The following is a 20,253-nucleotide window of genomic DNA, read 5'->3' as shown; positions in this document are numbered from 1 at the left end:
ATTTGTACTGATGGATTTTTGTTGTTTAGGTCTTGCTTTATATAATAAAGATATATCTATTTTCCAAATCACTTTTTGGATGTTTTTTATTTTATTACTGTTTGAAGTGTTGCACAAATACTTTACACATTGACTCTAAGTTAAGCCTGACTGCTCCATGCCAAGCTACCAGGGTGTTGATCACAGGTTAATTTGGGTTTTTCTTGGGACTTCACTTGTTGTTTCTGCTGGAGTAGGGTTTTACCTGCCCCAACTAGCAACCCCATTTCATATAGTAGTAAAGTGTTGTACTGTGGAGTGGTGTGGAATAGAGGCATGGAGTGGAGTAGAAAATCAAAGAGGAGTGGCGCATCAGTGGCGCGACGTGGAGTGGCACGTCGTGGAGTGAACACCTCTCCTATTGGAGATGTGCAAAGAAGTAGGGAGAGTGCATGTGTTAAATAGTTCACAACGCGCGAACTCTGTATGATGGGCCTCATTTCTAGCAGGAAGAATCTAAATTATGAAGCAATAACCGCATTTGGTAAATACTAAACCCTGTGCTATCTTTGTGATAGCTTCCGTTGTTTTGATCGCCGTCCCGAAGATAGTCGCATCGTGCCTTTGCGAGACGCTCCATACGGAACCTACGCACCGGAATCCATACAAGATATCGCCTCCCTACCCATACAGACCGGATTCGTCGCAACACGCCGCTGCGTCCAGCAGGGCTGTTGCATCGCCTCCCCAGGGTCTCAGGAGTGACGCATCGCTTGTTTTCCACCGCACCAGCTTCTGTTTTGGAACTTTGTCGCATCTAAAGGTACTGTTGGCTAAACGTGACGCAACTGTGAACTATTCTAAAGCAACTGTGGATTATTTTGATGCAACCACTAAGAACACTATAAAAACCATATCTTGAACCGTGTATGTGTTTTTTTTTCGCTTTGGTCTTGCCTAGTTTAGATTAAATACTTCTATTTTTCTAAACTGTTGTGGAGTCTATTTGTGGTGTCTTCACTGTGTTACTGTGAGTGTTGGTACAAATGCTTAGCACATTGCCTTTGATAAGCCTGACTGTTCGTGCCAATCTACCAAGGGGGTGAGCAGGGGTTATCTAAAGAGTGGTTCCTTCTTACCCTGACTAGAAGCAAGGGTCCCTATTTGGACAGTGGTACCTACCTCTGCCAGCTAGAGACCCCCAGTTCTAACAGGGGAGATTACCAGCAATAAATTCGCCTCATGGAAATCTATGTGGACTTGTTGGCTGACTGGGCCTAACAAGCGGGCACTCATAAGAGAATGGGAAAAACGTGCATATGATCTGGGCACGCCACTCATAGTAAAACAAGCAAATTAACTCACACCCGAGGCTCCGCTCCTGAGATCAAGCAAAGTGCGAAACAATTAGAAATAAAATAAAGGGCATACAAAAAAACAGAAGCTGCCAAACCCCAGCTGAAACTAATGTCAAAGACTCACACGCCTTGACAAAATACTTCTACCTGACAACTTTGGCACCTGAGAATTCCTTGAAGGGCCTCAAAAAATCCATCTTCCTAAAACCAAGAAATCCTGGGTCCACCAGTCTTACCATAGTCAAAGAGCTGCTACAATTAGTGACCGAGAACTGGGATCTCAGCCTAATCAACTATGCAACCATTAAAAAATAAATAAAAAGGCAATCATGCTCCCGTTCTGTCATCCTGGACGTGGGATCCTTGGCAGCCACAGACTTTCATGAAACCCTCTGTCTTCCTCAAATTGTGCACACCCATAAGCCCCACCTCACACAAGCCATGGAGAGACCAGCACTACACCGGATCTTAGCCACAAAACAACACCTCTCGCGATCCCTCGATGCGATGGCTCTGCGACGATACACGCAGTGACGTGATGCGGTCCGCAAGCAAGCGATGCGGCGATCTCACCCAGCTATGACAGGCTATGCGTCGATACTCGCAGCGATGGTACTTTTCCCGCACCGGAGAGCGATGCGTTCCGCAAGGGAAGGATGCATTGGTTCTTGCAGCGGCAACAGGCGCTGCAACGATCTCGGTCTGCGCGGCGCCGGGAATTTCCTCTCACTGACAGGATGCGCTCCGCAAGCAAGCGATGCATGACAATTTGCAGATAGACTCAGTTTCTTGTTCTCCAGCTTTCCAAACAGCAGACCACAACTTCCCGGTGCTCATCAGTCAGATTCAGCACTCAGTAAGGGCAGAACTCTCTCAGCAGAGTTCGGGGAAAGCTGGGGGGTGAAGTCTTTTTGTTCCTGGGACCTCTTAACTGGAGGCCAGCTCACAACAGGCCCTTGGAGATCTCTTCAAGCAAGGGGGCAAAGCAACAACAACGTCCTTCCCCTCTCCTTGGCAGCAAAGCAACTGCAGGTCAGCCCAGCAAAGCCACAGCTGGACAGTCTTCCTTCTTCAGTCTTCCAGCTTTCTCCTTGGCAGAGGTTCCTGCTTGATTCCAGGATGATCCAATTTTCTGTAGTCAGGGGTCCTGTACTTATACCCCTAAAAGTATTTGTTCCTTTTGTGCAGGAGGGCTCTGAGCCTGGTTTGAACCAGTTCGGGGGTTCCTTGAGTACTTTGTTTTACGGGCCTCTCCTTTCCTTTCAGAGTGAGGGGCAGGGTTGTCAGCCGCCCAGCAGGAGGTAGAGCCAGCATTGTGGAAGGCAGGCACAGCCCTATTCAGACCCAGATCCCACCACTCTAGATGCAGATGGAGCTATTCAGCCCAGGGATGGCCCACTCAACCTCTGGGAGCCACCTAGCCCCTGTGACTCACAAACCAGACAGTCAATTCACAAACAGGCCAAGGCACACAGAAAGGTCAGACAAGTGGACAGCCACTTTCTAAAACTGCTGTTCACAAACACAGGATTTAAAAACCACCTTTCCTAAAAGATGTTATTAAATTTTGAGTTCAGGGATACCAGACTTTTATGTCCTATCTTGCTCCTATGGGAAGATATGCTGGTAGCCACTGTAGCCAGTATTCCCCATGATAGCCTATGGGCAAGATAGCCTTACAATAGTGAAAAACGAAAATGGCTGTAATTCACTACCAGAGCATGTCACCTGCACTAGTACATGTTCTACCTGTCACATACACTACACCTTGCCCAAGGGGGTACCTTGGGCCTTCCATAGGGGTGACCAATGTGTACAGAAAGGGAAGAGTTAGGGCTGGTCAGTGGGGACACTGACCAGGAGGACAAGGCAGTTCACAGACAGCACACAGGCACTGCGGTGGCAGGCCTGAGACCATTTTAGGGCAACTCATGTGGGTGGCACAATCAGTGCTGCAGGCCCACTAGTAGCATTTGGATCACCAGCCCTGTCAGACCCAGTGCACTTTACTAGGGGCTTCTTGGTGATACAAATATGCCAATCATGGATAACCAATTACAGTAACAATGTATACAGGGAGCACTTGCACTTTGACACTGATCAGCAGTGGCAAAGTGCCCAAAGCATCTAAACCAGCAAAAACGAAATCCAGCACAGCATCAAAAATACAGGAGGTAGAGGCAAAAGGATAGGGGGAAACCACGCCAAGGATGCTAGGTCTAACAGCCCCCATTTGATTCTCCTAAGAAACCTATGTTGTTCTTCACCATTAGATTCTCCGAGGGGGTAGAGAATATGACGGAGTTCCGTTGTGGTCTTTAAGTACAGTAACAAGGCAGCATGGTCGCTTTCACTCTGTTGGAGCATTACGTAGCTTAGCATGTATTTTCGTAGCTGCTCACTCAGTAAGATGTAGTCTAGGATTGTGCGGTTGTTATAAGTAGGTGCATGGGTTATTCCTGGCTCAGACACTGTGGATGAAGAATGTACTGTTTCCAAGTTGTATGTCCGAAGCAGGGCATTGAATCTCCCTGTGTTCCCAAGGAGCTAACATTTGACTCCCATTCCCCTATATTGTGCATGTTAAAATCCCCAAGGATGATGATTTCCATGGATGCATGTTGTATTATAAGAGTTTCAATCAGTTTGATTACTGAGTAAGCTTATCTTTGAGTCTGTGACCATGGGGATTGTATTATACATTGATTAAAAGTATAGGTAATGGGCCGTCCGCAGACTTGAGGCCATTAAAAATGCCAGCGAAGATCATATCAGAGGAGTTCTTTATCTCTGTAAAGCACAACTTTACGGAGTGCTTAATGTATATGGACATACCCCCAGCGGGTCTCCCAAATAGATTGAATCTGATTGCTGGTTTGAAATATTCTGCATATCCTGTAAGGGGAGTGGGTGCAGTTGCCCGCAATTCTTGGACGCAGATAAGATCGGCCCCTTTGAGTAATGAGATCGCTGATGAGCTTTGCAAAATCTTGAGCATTCCTGTGACATTCCAAGTCATGATGTTTAGAGTTTGGGTATTTACTGCTGTACTACTGTGTTGACAGGGCTTCTTGCTAGGTGGGGGCCAGAGTATTGTCGGGCAAGTTGGAAGCAACCCAATCCCAATAAGCAGAGCTTGGGGATGGTGGAGCACAGGGGGGGATAGCAGGTTTGGCAGTGGAGATGACCTGTCTGCCCCCCATACAGTCCATTGACTCTGCACTGAATATTCATGTTTGCTTGATCAACGGAACATTCCCCTTGGCTGGTCCCTCTCAGTACGCAAGCCATCTGCATGTTCTATGAGGGTGCATACAAGATATATGGGTAATTTTCATTTTCGAGCATCCCGATGTCAATTCCCCATTCTGTGAATTGTTCTTTTTCATTATTCATACTTGCTGCTATACTTGAGTTGCCCCAGGTTATAATGGGTTGGTCCTTCCCTGGTTGCGAGGGGAAAAAGACAAATTGCACCCTGACGATGACCCTGCTGGTGGTGATATGAAACAGGTACTGAGTATGTTAGAGAAGTTTAAGGATGTTTGATCTGTTAAGAATGTCGATGTTCCCTTTTGAAGTGTATAGCGGAGTCTTAGTCCTCTTCGCGGAGTGACCTCCCCCTGAAATTGGGGTGTCTGGCTTGAAACTAAAGTCGTTATAAGGAGTCCTTCGTTTGGGTGAAGTTCTATCGACCTGTTTAAGCGTGCTTTGTGGGTCCTGCAGGTAGTATGAAGAACAATCTTCCTTCCCTTGGGCTGGTCTTGTGGCTTCTGTTGTCCTAGGTGCGGCGTTAGCCCAATGTGGATGTGATGTCAAGCTTGCATTGTTGTTAGTAGGGCTTCTTAGTTGGTTTATATCTTACCCAGGGTCGTTATAGGCTCTACTGCAGATTGAAGCCCAAGTTGCAGCGCTATTCCAGTTTGCATGGGCTCCGCCTGTGTCGATGACCGCCACACGGGCTTCCTTGACTTTGATTATTGATGCGCTTGTGTCCATGCCACGGCAGAGTTGAGTGAGCATTGGATCAGGTCCCACAGCATGCTGATTTTTGATGGCCATACCTGGATCACTGGGCTGCGTACTCTGATCATTATCTTGGGCGTTTGTGACCCATGGATGGAAATTATGATTGATGAATGTCTCGGGTGCTGTCATCTCTGCCTGTGTTGCAATAACCTCATGCTTGACGATCCCATCTGTGTTGAGGAGGCCCCCATGGTGGGCTGCAAGTTTGGCTGCTCAATGGTTGTTTGTACTGCTTGAGGGCTCACGTCTTATTAATCCTGGGTGTGAACGTTCTTGCAAAAGACGGGGAAGAGAGGTGGATTATCTTCTGCTTCAGTGGACCACTTCAATCGGTCTTTTTTGGGTCCCATTATTGTTGGATTGCCCTGGGGGATTGTCGGTAGTAATCGCTTTGAGTGCTTTTGTTGTTTTTTTAAGTAGTTTCCTCTCTCTCCCCGTCCTTGGTGGTGCTGTCTGAATTGCATTCTGTGAGCATACAGCCCCTAAATTGTTGGGGGTGGGAACCACTGTATGATTACTATTCCCCATCATTGTCTCTGGTTGTAGTGGCCAAGTTTCTTTCCTTATTGTTGGCTGGAGGCGTTGAGAAGATTCGAGATCTACGTCCTCACTGGCAGCTGTAAAAACCTTTGCGAATGTCCCCAGGCTCTCAGGGTCTGAGCAAGATTTGACTCCTCCACCAGTGAGGCGAGTACCGGTGGGAGGGATGCCAGTTTGTCAACTATCTCTGGGCACCGACATTCGAAGGGGGAGCTGGAGAACTTCTGGTTGCCGCCCTCCTTTCTACCTTCTTGGCCCTATCAGCCATTGTTATTGCCATGACTTGGAGGGTTTCCATTTGTATTTCCAATTTCTCCGATTGCCATGTTAAAGCATTTATGGCTGTGGAGAGAGAGAAGTACCGACTGAACTTAGCAGATTGTCCTGTGCACATGATAATTCAAAAGGCAATAGCGAAGGTGTTCAGTGGAGGGAACAGAAGAGGAGTCGATGATGATGCAGGAGCCCTCTTTGCCTTTGCCATGGGGAATGTTTATATTGTGTAGCAGTGCTGCCTGTGTGTCTGGGCTGAATGAGATCGAGTTGTCCGCGAAGATTTTTTAGCTTTTGAGTGGCGTGGCATGTGGCGTTGCAAGCCTCTCTGCTGCCTCGCTGCTCCCGCTGCTCCCACCTCCACCGGGCCAGTCCCGCTGTTACCGGTGCAGCTCTACTCGGGACAGAAGCGCCTTGCTTCACCACAGCTCTCCTGCCATGGCTCTCCAGCTCTCCCGCTCTGGCGGGGTGCTCTGGTGGGCCACCCCCCCCGCCCCCGCGGGGTCACGGGAGTCGCGGGAGCCATGGGACCGACGCGGGTCCGGCGCAACAGCAGCTGCTTGGGGGCTGCTAGGGGGCCAGGTATGCCGGATGATCAACTTCCTGTCCGGCGCTGGACGTCCTCACGTCCTCGCGCTCCAGCAACTCGCCTCTCGCTTCTCTTTCCTCACAGCTGCGGCCGCTTGTCTCCGGAAGCAGTAGGAAATGCTGTATGACTCAATGACACCGTTGGTCTAGTGGGTAAGTTCCTAGCTTTTGAGTGGGCTGGCAATGTTGTCCAGTAAATCCCAGACTGTGGTGACAGGGTTACTTTCTCGAGAATTTGCTTCCTGGCTTAGACAGTGCTCGCTGTTTAGGACTAGAGAGGCTCCCAGGTTGTGGAGACTGGGACCTTTTCCTCCCCAAGTCTGGGCTATATCCTTAGGGCGGATGGACAGTTTATATGTGTTGGATATGTGAGGGGGCTCGGAACCTGTGATTGTGGGAGCTGGACCTGTTTCATCTTCACCAATGGCAGTCTTAGGTTGTCCCTCGTTGTTAGTTGTGGCTGCGAAGGCTTCAAACCTAGAGACTTTGAGATCCTGGGTATCCTGGCTTATGCCATCAGGGCTGCTATCCAAAAGGAAGGGGTTGCGGGCCCATGCCCAGCAGTGCAGGTCATACACCTTGCCGACGTTTGTCTGAGCGGGCGTCCGCCTGGAATCATCCCTGTTTGAAGGCGTGTCTCCTGCGGTAAGTTCTAACTTCTGCTTTGGCCTTGGCAGGCGAGTGCTTTGCTTGGTCATTTCAGCAGAGGCGCCCTTCCCAGCACCTTCTCAAGCACCTGCGATTTGTGCTCTGGAATATGAGAAGGGTTAGGAGGAGAGATTGGGACAATACCAAGTTCCCAGGTGGTAGTCCTGGGTGGTGGATTCGTACAGTAAATGCTTAGTAGGACTGGCCATAGGCAGATGGACAGTTAAAACAGCCCAGCTCCTCTGCCCTCTGGCCCCTGCTCCTCACACTCCCAGGACACACGCACACGAGCTCCGGGGAGGAAAAGCTACAGGAGGAGCAGGCCAAAGTATGGACGTCACCACCAGAGTCAGGAGCAGACTGAAGCCCCCAGTCCAGAGCCGAGGCATGGAAGCAGTGTGGTCGGCTGTTCTGTAGGCTGTGTGGCCCTAGGAACCGGGCACCCGGGGTCAGAGCCCGCTCACGACCCCTCAAGGCCCCACATGGTCCTTGATGACCGGGGGGAACAGCCGGGAACAACAGCGGGCGCCGCTCCTCCTCACTTGTTCCTGGGCCCAGGCTCGCTCCTCACTCCTCCTCCAGGTTCTCTGAGTAGTCATAACACATCTAACTTGTGGACTTCTTGCCGGAGACTTGCTGTCTCAGTGCTTGTGCGAACAATGACACCATGTTATTGGTTTACAAAGGCATGAATTGATTTTGAGTGTTCTAGAGTTCACATTTCTATATTGTGAAGATGTGAAAATCGCAACAAATCTAGTACTTGGATTCTCCATGTAACTACAATCATTTGGCCTGCTGAAGGTACAATATGATAGCAAAGTTGGCAAAGGAAAATGGGGCCATACCTCCACGTAAACTACATTTTCAAGGTATGGAATTCATCTCTGCAGATTAAAACACCGGAAAAAGAAAAGCGAGTATTTTCTAGTGTGACAACAGGACACCAGCAAAACTCCAAGGACAAGTCTGAGCAGGACCCCCCTTAATGGAGGGGTGCAAGGTATGAATGTTCACTCCACACCGCCCCATACATATAATGTTCTAGAAATATGCACCCTGGATGAGAACAAGGGTCATGGATTAATTCCTCCTTGAGGAACCAATTCTATTTGATATTAAAAACATTGTGATATTAGAATTATTTAGTTACAGTACCCTAAAAAATGATATTCGAAACATTAACCCTAAGGTATTATCTGCTGAATAACCTTGGGCCTCTAGGTATATGATTTGAATTGATCAGTAACTATTGCATCTCCATGCAGTGTGGTTCAGCTACATGGACTCCAGCTCCTCTAAAGATGCACTCCTGCTCTGGTTTCCTTGACAGTCGCAGGCACCACATAACATCCACTAACTTGTATATGGGGCCAAGAGACATCCTCCAGCCAATCCGGAGCTTTTGCTGTCCTCCTACTACCAGCACTGATCTGGACACAGTGAGAGAGAGAAGGGCACACAGCCTCTCTCCTTTCTGACAGTGTTTTGCAGTGGCAGCATTCTGTTCCAGGCTGATCTGTTCGAACATTAGCTTAATCCAGGGAAGCAAATAATCCTTTTAGACAAAAAACATCTGGCTACAGTAGCTGCTGTAAAGAAATGGATGAGTTCTAGATGCTGCAGGAACCCAGCCTGCATGCAGATAAGGAGCTTGGAGAAAAGCCTCAATGTTTGAATATGTTTCTATCACTGAATTGATTCTCCGTGACTCCAGTGCTGTGTGACAGTCATGGCTCATGACCAGTGAGGAAATTAATCCTCACTATCGAATTGAACAACCATCCTCATAGTAAGGGTGGCAAGACATCTAGAACATATCAATGGGTGTAATACTGATCTATGTGAAGTGTCCTTACTTCGACTTCTGTGACCGATAAGGGCGTATTGTAGTAATAGCCTTTATTAGGTAGAAACCCAGTCTATATATATTTTTTTAAACTGTCTTCTTTAAAAAGCGTGCTATGGCTCATGCGGATTCTGAAGCACTTTATTTGAAAGTAGGATAAACACAAATCCAATTTGTAGTTAGTAAGAAAGGTTGCTCAGAAACCTTTGTATTGTTAATACAATATCAAATGTGTGTATATATATATATATATATATATCACCTACGTTTTCTCATCTGCACAGATATATATATATATATATATATATATATATATATATATATATATATATATATATATATATATATATATATATTTTTTTTTTTTTTTTTTTTATCTTTGTTTACTGAGTGCACAATAAAGTTATTTGTGCCGGACCTACCTGGTGTGCCGTCTTTTTCCTATGAAACCGAACACGGATGTGAACGAAAAGTTGGGAGAAAATATAGTGTGGCAGCTGCGGCCACCCACGGCGTCAGCGTTGTTTGGCTGAGGATCGCTGAATACAGTAACGTTGGAAGAAAAAAATATATATATATTTGCACTCTTGAGACGCTGTGATTGGTGCTGTCAGGCATCACCAAGGGCGGAGCGATCTACAAATGTGGCAGTGAATGAACTCTCATTTTTATTAACAGGCACTCGACCATCCTCCAGAGTACCACACTGGGCGCTGACGAAGCTACACAGCGGAAATGCATACGCCCGGAGTGCCGTCCAACTTTGCAATAAAGAAAGCCTTCATACTGTTCCCCGTTGTGGCCTCTGCCTTTCTTCCAGGAGGGTTTCTTTGGATATTGACAATTGCCAGCCAGCGGCAATTTACAGAGGCCCCTGCATGCAAGTTGGCCTGATCCATACTGGCGTCCTTTCTTGCCCCGGCGAGAAACTTTTCTCTTCAAGTTATTGAAATAGATCAGGCCCACCCCAGCCAACAGGGAAAAACACAGCGGTGTCGGAGTTATCAACTCCGCATTGGGAGAGACGCACTGTCGGACTTACCCCCGTGAAATTGATCCCTGATGTCGAAGGTTGTGCAGTTGGGGACCCGAGGAGGCTGTACGTTGCAGGGGACACGGCAACAGTGAGAGAAGTGATCGAGTGCTACTTTGTGGGTCGCACTACCATCTGGCTGCCCTTTCCTAGTTTAACACTGCATGCTGGGAGATGAAGTGCTTTGCACTCTTGAGACGCTGTGATTGGTGCTGTCAGGCATCACCAAGGGCGGAGCGATCTACAAATGTGGCAGTGAATGAACTCTCATTTTTATTAACAGGCACTCGACCATCCTCCAGAGTACCACACTGGACGCTGACGAAGCTACACAGCGGAAATGCATACGCCCGTAGGGCCGTCCAACTTTGCAATAAAGAAAGCCTTCATACTGTTCCCCGTTGTGGCCTCTGCCTTTCTTCCAGGAGGGTTTCTTTGGATATTGACAATTGCCAGCCAGCGGCAATTTACAGAGGCCCCTGCATGCAAGTTGGCCTGATCCATACTGGCGTCCTTTCTTGCCCCGGCGAGAAACTTTTCTCTTCAAGTTATTGAAATAGATCAGGCCCACCCCAGCCAACAGGGAAAAACACAGCGGTGTCGGAGTTATCAACTCCGCATTGGGAGAGACGCACTGTCGGACTTACCCCCGCGAAATTGATCCCTGATGTCGAAGGTTGTGCAGTTGGGGACCCGAGGAGGCTGTACGTTGCAGGGGACACGGCAACAGTGAGAGAAGTGATCGAGTGCTACTTTGTGGGTCGCACTACCATCTGGCTGCCCTTTCCTAGTTTAACACTGCATGCTGGGAGATGAAGTGCTTTGCACTCTTGAGACGCTGTGATTGGTGCTGTCAGGCATCACCAAGGGCGGAGCGATCTACAAATGTGGCAGTGAATGAACTCTCATTTTTATTAACAGGCACTCGACCATCCTCCAGAGTACCACACTGGGCGCTGACGAAGCTACACAGCGGAAATGCATACGCCCGGAGTGCCGTCCAACTTTGCAATAAAGAAAGCCTTCATACTGTTCCCCCGTTGTGGCCTCTGCCTTTCTTCCAGGAGGGTTTCTTTGGATATATATATATATATATATATATATATATATATATATATATATATATATATATATATATTTATTATCAAATGTTTGCAAACTTGGTGCCATATATGCTTGCTCATTAGCTTGCTTTTTGAAGGCTACCCCTAGACCAGAATTCCAGACAATAAAATGTCAGGTCTTACAGGTAAGAAACTGGCGGCTACGCTAGTGCCTAGCCATTTAAAATTGCCTGTTTCATGCAAATGAAGAGGATGGTCAAGCATGTTGGGCTGTGTACTTTTCATAGCACTCGTATCACACTTTATTGAGGTAATTTATTTCTTTATTATGCAACATCCAAACCCAATAAATCTACTAGAATACTTTAAAATATATAGAAAATGTGTGTTAAAGTTTGGTCTCTTTCAATGAAAAGTAGCAATGCTTGTTTGAGATTAGAAACTCGAGACAGAGAAGAGGTGGGTTTAAATGGAAGGGTAGTAAGAATGGTCATGGTAGAGAACTTGGAGTCACTATTGAAGAAACAAGAATTTGCAATGCAATCGGTATCACATTTGCGAGAGCTTTTGGCGTTGTAAATGGTAATGTATTTTACGTATGTGTTTTGTTTGGAGTGTTGTGGATGTGTGTGGTGTGGAGTGGAATTATGTGGGTTGAACTGAAATTTTAGTTGTGGAATTGTATAGGGTGGTATTGAGTGGTATGTAGTGTATTTGTGTAGTGGAATTATGTGGCTTGGTGAATAGATGTGGGGTGAGAGCTGTTGCCAAAAAAGAACCTTTGATAGCGAGATGGGAAGAAATCTGGAAAAGGAAGTCTTTAAAGAACTTCTGAAGATGTAGTAGTTGAACTTGGAAGTTATGGGTACAGAGCCTGTGGCAACAATCCGAAGTTCCCACGTGTTTAATAAGATACGTGGGTGGTGAATAATGGGGTAGTCAGTATAGTGAAAGTACTGTCATGAACATGAGAGGAAGCAGATCGTTTATAGAGCCTTATGAATTCAGATGGGAGCTGAAGCAGCTTACTTGGAGTGATCAGTGCAATTCAAGGAGGAGAACGTAGGATAGATCAGTACTGGACCAAGGTGCACTGGAATGGAAAATGAAAGCAAGCCCCTTGTACTTGGAGAATGTGCTTGGGGCTAGGACAAAGAATCATAGTTTTACAGGCCTGGTGCTGTTATCTTGCCAAGTTTTGGAGAAACGCATCGATCCAGATGCAGGCTGTTCCCAACCGCCCTCTGCAATTCTAGAGGTAAAAAGAAAACTGCATACTTCATGCTATTAGGTAAGTTTCACAGTGCACCAAAATGGTGATGCTCGGCGACCCAAATGTTTGAATTTTCACCTCACAATTACTTCTGGCACCTGTACGCCCTTTCCTTCAAAAAGAGGCACACCCAGCCAGCTGCAGTAACGCTCCCCATCGCCTCTCTTAAGGCAGTAAGGGTGGAGGGAGGTTTGGAGTGCTGCTCATCTTCCAAGTGTGCCCCGCTGCTGTGACGGCGGCGGGATGAGCCATGAGAACGGAAATCAAGGAATCTGACCTCGATTGTATGTACATAGCGCTGTGTGTGAACCTTATGTGACTTCAAAGAGGGGGACCAGCGGAGTGATAATTAAAGCGCACACCATGAACTGAATTTAGTCTGAGAAAAATAATTTCTAGAAAATGCGGCAAAAAAGTAAGATAGATAATTATGCATAATGAAGTAATTTACAAATAAAGACTGCTGGACATAACTGGAAAATAGCGTATTACATTTCTCACGGTGCTTAAAAGCACAGGTAGTTTGAGGTTGACTATTAGTTATGTTATGTGGTGTACATCTGGATTATCTGCTGCTCAAAATTTATTGTAGCCACTGAGAAATATGTTATGTGTATCAGACCCAAGTAATGAATAGAAAGCAAATACACATATGCAGTGGCCATTGTATGCCTATTTAAGAAAATGCCATCAATCGCCATCAAGCACTGTTTATTCCAAGCAGCTTGATTCTGTTAAAAATTGTCAGTGTACTGGACCTCATATAAAACAAGCTTCTCAAGTACACACGTTTTGCCAGAATTATGAAGTTGTGACCTGTGCCTCCTCTCAATGGAGAGTATTTGAGCACAGAGTACACAGAGTTGTACGGAGTGGCCAGATAAAGTGTAACGCAACTAAAATACTGTGACTATCATATACACCAACATTAGGCTTCAAAATAGAGATTAAAATCCAGTCTGTTTACACGATCCATAAGTATTCAGATATATATCATGTTACTGTTTAAGGTAACTTGGGTGGGAAAAAGGCTTATCGCGTGTTTAAATGTGTGCCTGTTTACATAGCTATTCCCCAAAAGGAGCTACTAGTTAGTTTATTTTTGCTAAACTACATATAGTTCAGTAGAACAGTGATGTGGAGAGGCATCTAGTAGCACCCAAACCGATAACAAGAGGTGGCATGTAGGGGACTAGAGTAATTGGGTAGAAGTAAAACAACCAAATGAACTCAATTAAATTCCAAACAATTACGTGCATCTGCTCCAATTTTGCACCTCAACAGTTTCTAAGGCTACTTCCTTCTTTCATTACAAAAAAAGTTTTATCTGGGGTAGCACAGCTGCATACATTTAGACGATTAAGAAGTTACATGTGTCTCCTATTTTCGCTGTTAGGAGCGAGTGTGCCGGTGTTTGAATATTAAATTAACTAGTTCTCTCATCAAGAGGCCATGTGTACAAGGTTGGCTATGTAAGTAAAGCACCTATATGTTGAGCTAGTTAAAGGCAATAACAGAACTTCAAAATGATACCTATATGTTACCCTCTGATTTAACCCCTTCCCTGCGCCGCGAATTCCAGAGCGGCGTGGGAGGGGCTACGGGGTGGGTGTGGCGCTCCCGTACATATGATGGCTCCATGCCGTCCTGATTCACGGGCGGCGGGTGTTCATGACTGTATGGAGCTGTTATGACCCCGCCCACTCACTAATTCGCCCGCACAGGCGGGGGAATTAGTCCCGTGTGGGCGCAGTGGCATGACGGGTCCACGCCATCATGAGCACACGCCGCCCGTGACTCATGACAGCGTGGAGCCGTCATGAGCACGCGACGGGTTAAAGGAGTGCAGCTCTGCCTAAATTTGCTGTGATATGGACAACTGAGCAGAGGCTTGTAGAAAGTAGCATCGGTTTCTCACAGTACTTTCAAGGCAAGCCTGCTGCTGGAAGGGGCTTGTGGTATTTGCCAGGTTTTGGGTCTCAGTGGCTGTGTATAGAAGGGCCTGTTTTGTGGGGTGGTTAACTTCGTAGTCCTATCTCATGCTGATTCATGACTAAATAATGGAGGCTGGACTTTCAACGATACACAAATGTGTGCGAAAAGGCGATTTTTTTTTTTTTAATGTGTTTTTGTATGGGTCGGCAGTGATGATCAGCTCTGTGTTCTGGCAACATGATCAGGGCCTGAGTGTTATAACTCGGGATACAGCTTAAATTGGGAGTGTGGAGCAACGTCATGATGCCGGAATGGGTTTTGGAGGCTGTATGAGAGGAGCTAGCTAGCACTGCCTCAGTCACGTGCACACATCATCATAGCTGCCAAGGTTTCATATTGCTTATGTGTGAAATTTTCAAAATTTCAGTGTAATTATGAGTGACATTCAACGACTATGAGTGACAATTTCTTGCGAGCAAAATGAAGCAATGGCAACAAGGGAACACATACATTTCAGAAATGACACCCATTTATTGAGTGCTTCTTCCAAGTGCCATCACGCCTCAGTCAAGAACCCCATCTCATGAAATCAAGAAAGTTTCACAACTGCTGCCTAACGCCTGTTTCATCAAATGAGTCTGTCACCCTGTCAATGGAACAAACTTCTGATCAAAAGCCATACTAGTGGTAGGAACGAGACCGGCCCTATGGGGTCAATAGGGCTATAATTAAGACCAAGGTGTCTGTGGTATGGCTGGCACCTTAAATTCCACAATAGGCGTCCGTGGAAGTTTCAGATAGCTTTCAGAAAGATCACGCGCTCCCATTAAATTTAATTTGTGTTATACTTAACACTATGACAACATTTGAAGTGGCTGGTGGTTATACTCACTGATCTGTTCTTCTTAATCTCTCAGGCAACGTAACCGGTGCGTCTGCTACTCGATGTGCAGGAGCGCTCGACTGGCCCCCGGGTCAATTAGTCAGCTGTAAACATCCAGGCTGTCACAGTGGGTGGCCTGCCACCGACCGGTTGAGATGTCCTCTGAGTCCTGGCGGCCGCTGCAACCCAGTCAGTGACTGTCATCCGTCACTGGCGCTGCCGCACTCATCCTCGGCGGCCGGGTTCCGAAATATTTAATTCGATGGTAGCAGCGAGGCATTGTATACATTTAGCCAAGAAGCGCGGGCGCCAGCCGGTGGGGCAGCAGTGCTCTACAAACCAGCCCAGAAACTTGATTCATTATTTTCCGCCCGTGGTACCGCGGACTATCTTACAAAACTGAAACTGCAGACCCTGCGGCCTTCTCTGGCAGCAGCAGGACGTCAAGCCCACATTACGGCGGCATAAAGTTGTCACATGACGTCCTGACGGCGTAGACTGGCCTAAGCTTTCTCTGGAGCAGTGGGATCTCCGCGGCGGTAGGGCCATGACATCAGCCTGCCTGAACTCAGAGCCGCGCAGCACTGTGGGATTGGAATGTGTAAGACACATTGTAGCTGCACACTAACTGTGAGCCTGCTCAACTGCTGGGAGTGCCCCAAGCCTGCTGGAGCTGCACAGGCCAAAAGCGTGCGTTCACTGCTGCCACACACACACTCAGTTTGCAGTGCCTCTGTGACAGGGCTAAGACTATGCGTTATGCGTGACAACGAATTTCAGTGCAGTAATGCGGAGCACCGCACTGAAATGCGTTAGCGTCACACCTGATGCGTGATACTTGGCAGGACTGCATCAGCAGATAGGATGGTTTATGAACCCAAGACCATTCGTTTTGAGGATTGGCTGTCAGACTCTTACTGGGCTGCAAGATCACTGCGACGCTCAACCAGGGTACTTGTCACTAAAGCGGTACAGTTCTGGAAGGGACCCTGTGATAATAAGGGCTGCATTGTGGACAACAAACTGATGGTTCTGAGGGGGCCATTTAGACTAAATGTAAAGTTATGCCTTCAAGGGCACTCCGCTCTGGGATGGCCCGCTTGCAGGGCAGGGATTTCTCTATGTCCAAAGTCTGAAAAGCGTCCCACACACATACAGCAGCAGCGTGGAGCTACCCTTTAACAGAGTGTTGTCCTCCACAAATGTGCTAACACACACCGAACTCCCTCCCACACCTGAGCCCTCCCCCGAACTGACGGCTTGGCACCACAACACACCACCAGAACTGACAAGCGCAGCTGTTTTTTTTTTTTTGTCCGGCCGTCTTCAGCGGGAGCACATATAGAGAAGTTAAAGGCTGATTTATAAGATGAAACAATCGACCTGCGTACACCCAGTTTTGTAGGCATAAGTCCTGACAAGCAGCGATGTTAAAATCAGGCAAATAGTTTGCAAATCATGATCTTCTTCACGATGCCCCGATCTTAATTTCAGCCATGCTGATAACAAAAAAGAGGCACGTAATATTGAAGCATGACAGCGGGCACCCCATAGCTAATAAAATAAAGGTGACAAGATTTACGGCCCTGTACTGGCAGTCGGATCAACTGGAAACATCCAGCACTCCTGTACAGTGTTCTTAGACGAAGGAAAACATAGTCCCTTTTCCATTTGCTAATTGAGACAAGGGGAAGGGTGCAAGTAATGAGGCGCTGCTCCCGAAGAAGTGAATGACCCAGAAAAAGGAGGGACAAATAGCAAAATAACTATTTAGAAGCAAGAGTTTTAAAAGGACACTGAAAGGATCAAATTATAAGCAGTGGGCTGGGCTGAAGCCTATAAAGAAGTATATACAAGAGGTCTCGAATGCTCGACCTAAAAAGGGTCACCAAATTATCTGAGCCATACAGAGAAGCAACTCATCCTCCGAGGTAGGTCAGTTGAATTTCATTGACTTTGTAGCTCCGGCAGGACATTCGATTAGTAACTGTGTCATAGGAACTATTATTTGAGTGGCTATATAGTCCAAACCTTGTGGCTAGCGCGTCTTAAGGAAGCCCAGGGTAGCTTGATTTATAAGCTTGTTTGAGCCTCCTGATATGTGGAGTAGAACTACTAATATCGAGGTTTCCAGGTGAAGGGAAATAGCTTGTTTTGGAGTGAAGTTTTATGGCTGCATTTCAAGGTTCTAGACATAAGTTGAGTGGCAGAAAGACGTTTACAGAGTTAATGCTACTTGAGAAGCACCGGTTAGGATTAAGGATATACAGATTTTGATTTTGATTTCTGCCAGGTAAAATGTGCAATGTTTACAAAGTAGTAAAGTTGCAAAATTTGCGGAGAAACAATTTTTCTCAACAGAAATGTTGTAACAGTAATTACCAGAATCTTCTTTTGACCTAGAATTTTCATAAATGAGGAATGTGGGTTTTCTGCCAGGAAAACGTCCTGTGCAGGGTTTCTTTCATGCCAACTAGTTTAACAAAAAGCTAACAGTCTTTTAAAGAAAATCTGTATGTTATATATTATAATATATATTTTTAATCTCTGGCTGGGTATTTATGACACAAAAAGAAAGCTGTTCAATGTCTGTGAATTAAAATATAGAGGAACACCTTTTTTTGAATATTAACATATTTACTGTTTATCAGAACACTTTTACTAGTTATGTTATGCTTTATCTTTATTTATAAATGCATTAGATTTCACTTCTCCATTCTGCCACATGTTCAAAAATGGAAAGTGAATTTCAAGTTGCTTGAGTTCAACTTGCATTTATAAAACTAGGTGTTGTGTGATGGTGTACTTGCCTGCAGCTTTTCGGTTCAATGCTGTGTTGAATTATTCAGGAATTATTGAGGTAATATCAGTATATAGTTGTTGCCCATAAATATCAAGATGAATTTAAAGTCTTGTCTTTACTCATTAGGAGCAAAATTCCACAAGTATTTTACAAATCAAGTTGAACTTATGTGCCCAAAATGAGCGTTTTATACCCGTGTTTCCCTAATCCTTAGTCACAGGTACTAGACTGGTGGTATTTCCATATTCACAAATGTAGCTTTGAGAATTTGTTGACCATTTTAGTCAGCCCTCTCTAGAGAAACAATAAGCAAAGCAGGCCTTAGAATGCCAGGCTCGCCCATGCCAGAGTTGTTCACAGAGCATTAAGGTAATGCAGCAGCCTCCCTCCGATCAGGATCTAGCGATTAAGCTTCCATTAATCCTATTTTACTATAGCCCACATTCACCTGTGTTTAAAAAGTGCCCAAGTCCCATTTCCCTCAGCACCTGACAGATAAACCCCACCCACTGCCAGCTTTCACCAACTATTTGGTATCGCAGTTAACCTGTGGGTGATTCAGGTAGGGTAGGAAGGGAATGAAGATGCTTGTGCTCAGAGGCCGGTCACTTCTCTGATGTAATCAGCCTGGAACTGACTTTCAGGCTCAAAAGGGACAACTGTTGCCTCGTTTTATTTAGCAGCATTTAAAAGGGTGCCTTTGTATCAGGTGCCCTACTTGGTTCCTCCCTGAGCGCTAGCTGAACAAAAGCTAGCCTGAGAACAAGGGTGTTTTTTCGAGTTGGAGAGAGGATACATATACTTTTAATAGTACTGTAGGATAAGAAAATGTTTTTCACTTGGAGAGACTAAGAGGACATGTACAAATGTATATATTGCTCGTTTGACTATTGGAGCCTGCATTACTGTCTTATCATTCTTGGAACTCTTTGTTCCAAATCTGCAAGTTCACATTTATGACATTCAAACACCCTGCTGAGTAAAACTGGAACAATGGTATTTTAACAGACATTTCCTTGTAATATTCTTAAAACATAAATACGTTTTTCTTGTTTGTTTTTACAGAATAAAGATTTGAAGCAAAATGTGGCAAATTGGTCAAGCAATCAAAAATTGAAAATCTCGAAGGGTGTCTCTGCAAAGTAAGATAATTTTCCAAGATATATATTCGAAGAAGACCAGTGTATTGTTTAGTGTTTGTGTATTGGTTAGTGTTTGTGTTTATTATTGTATATAATACAAAAACATGAAAACAAATTATAATAACAATAAAAATCCATAACATGAAAAATCGTTAAGCAAGAACATTTTCGCACCTTCAGGGTGCAAACATCATTGATTACAAAGTGCAAATTTGAGAAAATATGAGCAGTTTTCCATTAATTATGTGTGTTTGCCTCTTCACTAGTAGCCACACATACCAAATAAAAGAAGTAACTGATGTATATACCATTGCTTCATTAAATCTGCAACATAATGCTAGAGCATTAAAGTATGATCTTATGCCGTATTTCTTAAATAGTGGGAGCAGCTAATTTTGCCTTGGCCTTTCAGTTTTGGTTCAAATCTGAACGTATCTTTACCTTCCAAACTACAGTTACAAAGCACACCACTTACAATATATGTGTCCTACTTTGCACATTAGGCTTCGGTAGGGGGGCTCCCTAGACAAGGGCTTGATTTAGTCAGGTTACTCCATCACAACGGTGACGGATATACCATCTGCCAAAATATAAATCCCATTATATCCTATGGGATTGTTATTTCTGTGGACGGAATGTCCATCACCATTATGATGGAGTAACCTATCCGCCAAGATCTAAATCAGGCCCCATATTTTATCCATAAAGTGTGTATTGCCAGGGATTGCCACTTGCCAAGGTAGGTCTCACCCCCAGAAAAACTTACCAAAGCCAGGTTGTTCCCTACTTAAGGCACCAACTTTGGGTTTAGGTATGCTACTAAACTTGTATTACCAGTATACTTCCTTAACTGTTC

General features: G+C 45.6%; 1 protein-coding gene across 1 annotated transcript in view; it reads left to right on the top strand.

Annotated features, from left to right (window-relative positions):
- CCDC68 (coiled-coil domain containing 68) overlaps window positions 1-20,253 on the top strand; it is a 219,396-nt gene that overhangs the window by 152,652 nt on the left and 46,491 nt on the right. The window contains exon 10 of the mRNA XM_078674823.1: window positions 19,321-19,397. Coding sequence (XP_078530949.1) covers window positions 19,321-19,397 — 77 coding nt within the window. The remainder of the gene's footprint in view (window positions 1-19,320; window positions 19,398-20,253) is intronic.

Source organism: Lissotriton helveticus, chromosome 2_1 (assembly GCF_964261635.1).
Source record: "Lissotriton helveticus chromosome 2_1, aLisHel1.1, whole genome shotgun sequence".
In the NCBI taxonomy this organism is placed as follows: domain Eukaryota; kingdom Metazoa; phylum Chordata; class Amphibia; order Caudata; family Salamandridae; genus Lissotriton; species Lissotriton helveticus.
Note: the sequence above shows the minus strand (reverse complement) of the source record. Positions and strands in the feature narration are given on the sequence as shown.